Below are 3,401 nucleotides of genomic sequence, written 5' to 3'. Positions count from 1 at the left end.
ATAGATAGATAGATAGATAGATAGATAGATAGATAGATAGATAGATAGATAGATAGATAGATAGATAGATAGATAGATTGATAGATAGATAGATAGAATTATGGATGGATGGATGGATGATGGATGGATGGATGGATAGATAGATAGATAGATAGATAGATAGATAGATAGATAGATAGATAGATAGATAGATAGATAGATAGATAGATAGATAGATAGATAGATAGATAGATAGATAGATAGATAGATAGATAGATAGATAGATAGATAGATAGAATTATGGATGGATGGATGGATGATGGATGGATGGACGGAGAGACAGACAAACATACATACAGATAGATAGATAGATAGATAGATAGATAGATAGATAGATGGATGGATGGATGGATGGATGGATGGATGGATGGATGGATGGATGGATGGATGGATGGATGGATGGATGGATGGATGGATAGATAGATAGATAGATAGATAGATAGATAGATAGATAGATAGATAGATAGATAGATAGATAGATAGATAGATAGATAGATAGATAGATAGATAGATAGATAGATAGATAGATAGATAGATAGATAGATAGATAGATAGATAGATCGATCTACACTATTGGATTGACTGTTTTATGGCACTATTCCTTCTCTCTCCTCCTGTACTCTATAACCTTGCTAAAAGTCTGATTAATTCTGTCTCATCATTCTCTGACCTTCGTCCCTCTCCCGTCTCTGTAAACAGCACCAGTAATTATGAGAAATGAACAAATGAACATCATACTAATAGAGTTTCATTATGTTAATATGGCGTATGCTGCTGGGTGTATAAAAGACAGACTGTCCCTCATTCAGACACACACCTGCAGCAACCCTGTTATTTGAAGGTCTCTTTTTTTCTGGAATTCGGGTTTTTATTAATACTTACAAACAGCAACTGTTCTCTTAGAAGGTAAGTATTTTTGTTGTGTTTGTTTATGCTTTAACTGCACTGTACTATTTTTAGGATTGTGTCTTAATCCTAACCCCTAAATTTAGGAATCCTAAATCCCCCCCCGAAATAACATTGCTGTGAAAAATGCTTGGATGTACATGCACTGTTTTTTTTTTTTCAACAGATGCAGACAAATTGCGCTCTACTCTGCATCTCACTCTGTGTCTTTACTGCACATCTCTCAAGGATCCATGGCATGACCCTCACGGTACATCTTCTATAGCCTCTTCTTTAGCTTAATAAAAAAAAGTTTTTGATAGTTTTTTTTCACTCTATTATGGGTCTCTCTGTTAATCCCACAGAATCCAGAGAAAAAAGGCTGGACTCTACACAGTGCTGGGTATCTACTAGGACCTTGTAAGTGCATTGCATTCAAACAATTAGACAGAGTTTTGTTCAAATGTGTATTTTACCTATAATATTGGTTTTATTGCTATAATGTTGAGGTTCTCCTTTTGCAGATGCTCACAGAACTCTTAGACACAGAGCTACGGGCAAAAGAGACATATTGAATGAGAGCTCAAGCGTACCAACATCTTCATACAGTCAGTCCTTAATGCATTTATTACCGGAATATTCCATTCTTTCACATTCTTAAATATTCTTCTTCTTTGTTAAATACATCTTTGTTAGTGTTTTTTTTAAAAGTTTTCCTATTCCATAGATGATTCCTATTTTCTCTCACTGCTGGGTCATCTTGCATATCTGCGATTAAAAGGTGAATTACATAATAGTATGAATGATTGATTTGTTTCCTTTTATTTCTAACTGAAAAAATAAATAAATAAATGATTCTATGCAAGTAAAAGTACTATTTTTCTCTTTCAGAAATGGGAATGACTGAAGATTTTAGTGGCTCTTTAATTAATGACCATATGAAGCAATAACAGAAATGTCCCTGTTTCAACAGTTGCTCTCTAATAATGTTTTGTGTTTCATCATTTATATCATTATTTATTATGTATTAACACAATTGGTAAAATGCATTGGATTAAAATCTGATTTGGCTCATCTCTCAATTTTAAACAGAACATTGTTGGTGCATAATTTCCTGCTTTCAGAGTTCAAATAAAGCACTTCATGACAAATGTTTTAAAAATCCCTTTATGTTTATTCCATATAAAAAGCAAATTTAGGTAGGATAAACTGGGAGAAGCAATGAGTTGGTGAATCAGAGTTGAAAAACCTGTTGATTTCACTATTGACATTTACAAATACACATTTTAAACACATAGCAAACTAATATCTTGTTGATTCCCATAAAAAAAATTATATGACTAACGTAGTGAAAGAATAATTAAAAAAATGTGTCCAAAAAAAATGAAACTGTCAAAGGCTAGTGGGAGTTTATATTTCTATGAAGTGTAATAAGTGATCTTGGGTCAAGATTCATTTCAGACCAAGACTTCTTGAATACTAATGCGTCCAATGTGTGTTTGGCTGCCGTTCTCTTCAATGTCAAATGTAGCATAATAATGGAGATCAAAGATTTAACACTTTGCGCCATCTTGTGGCAGTAAAAGGAAATTACATCGTTGTATGGATGCTTCAAGGGTTAACCCAAAAATGAAAATTATTTCATTAATTACTCACCCTCATGTCGTTCCAAAACCGCACGACCTTCACCTTCGGAACACAAATGAAGATATTTTGATGAAATCCGTGAGCTTTCTGACCCCTTGACAGCAATTTAATTACCATCTTCAAAATTGTCCATATGACTACAGTGGTTCAAATTTAATTTTATGAAGCGACGAGAATACTTTTTGAACGCACAAAACAAACAAAAATAACGACTTTATTCAACAATTTCTTCACGTCTGTGCCAGTCTCCTACACTGTTGTTGTAGTAAATACAGCACTTCTGGGTTAAGTCAGAGCTTGGCCAGCACGCCGGCTTACCATTGGCTAATGCTGTTCATGTAAGCACCACTGTCTATGGAGGGGTCAGAGAGCTCTCAGATTACATCAAAAATATCTTAATTTGTGTTCCGAAGATGAACGAAGGTCTTACGGGTTTGGACCGACATGAGGGTGAGTAGGGTGAATTCAGGTTGATTGGGACACATTTTGCCATTGAGTTGGCTGGGAAAAAGTGTCCCAATCAACCTGAATTCACCCCTAATCAATGACAGAATTTAAATTTTTAGGTGAACTAACCATTTAAAGGGATTGGGGAAATTAAAATTCTGTCATCATTTACTCACCCTCAAGTTGTTTCAAACCTGTATGAATGTCTCTGTTATGTGGAACATCAAAGAAGCTAGTTTGAAGAATGTTTGTAACCAAACAGTTGTGGAGCACCATTGACTTCCATAGTATTTTTTTTCCAACTCACTCTATAATTCCTGGTAAAATTCACAATTTATTACAAAAAATGTAAGTAACCTATTGAATTAAACATGCATTTTTGA

At 34.3% G+C, this 3,401-nt stretch overlaps 1 protein-coding gene across 1 annotated transcript; it reads left to right on the top strand.

Moving 5' to 3' along the window:
- Positions 1–1,111: 1,111 nt before the first annotated feature.
- On the top strand, positions 1,112–1,874 carry gall (galanin-like; the record flags this gene model as incomplete). The annotated part of the gene is made up of 5 exons (XM_079845570.1): positions 1,112–1,195; positions 1,290–1,344; positions 1,449–1,532; positions 1,652–1,705; positions 1,816–1,874. 5 exons carry the CDS (start codon positions 1,112–1,114, stop codon positions 1,872–1,874), a joined length of 336 nt encoding a protein of 111 aa, XP_079701696.1.
- Positions 1,875–3,401: the final 1,527 nt, after the last annotated feature.

Source organism: Gobio gobio, assembly GCF_949357685.1.
Source record: "Gobio gobio genome assembly, chromosome: 20".
In the NCBI taxonomy this organism is placed as follows: domain Eukaryota; kingdom Metazoa; phylum Chordata; class Actinopteri; order Cypriniformes; family Gobionidae; genus Gobio; species Gobio gobio.
Note: the sequence above shows the minus strand (reverse complement) of the source record. Positions and strands in the feature narration are given on the sequence as shown.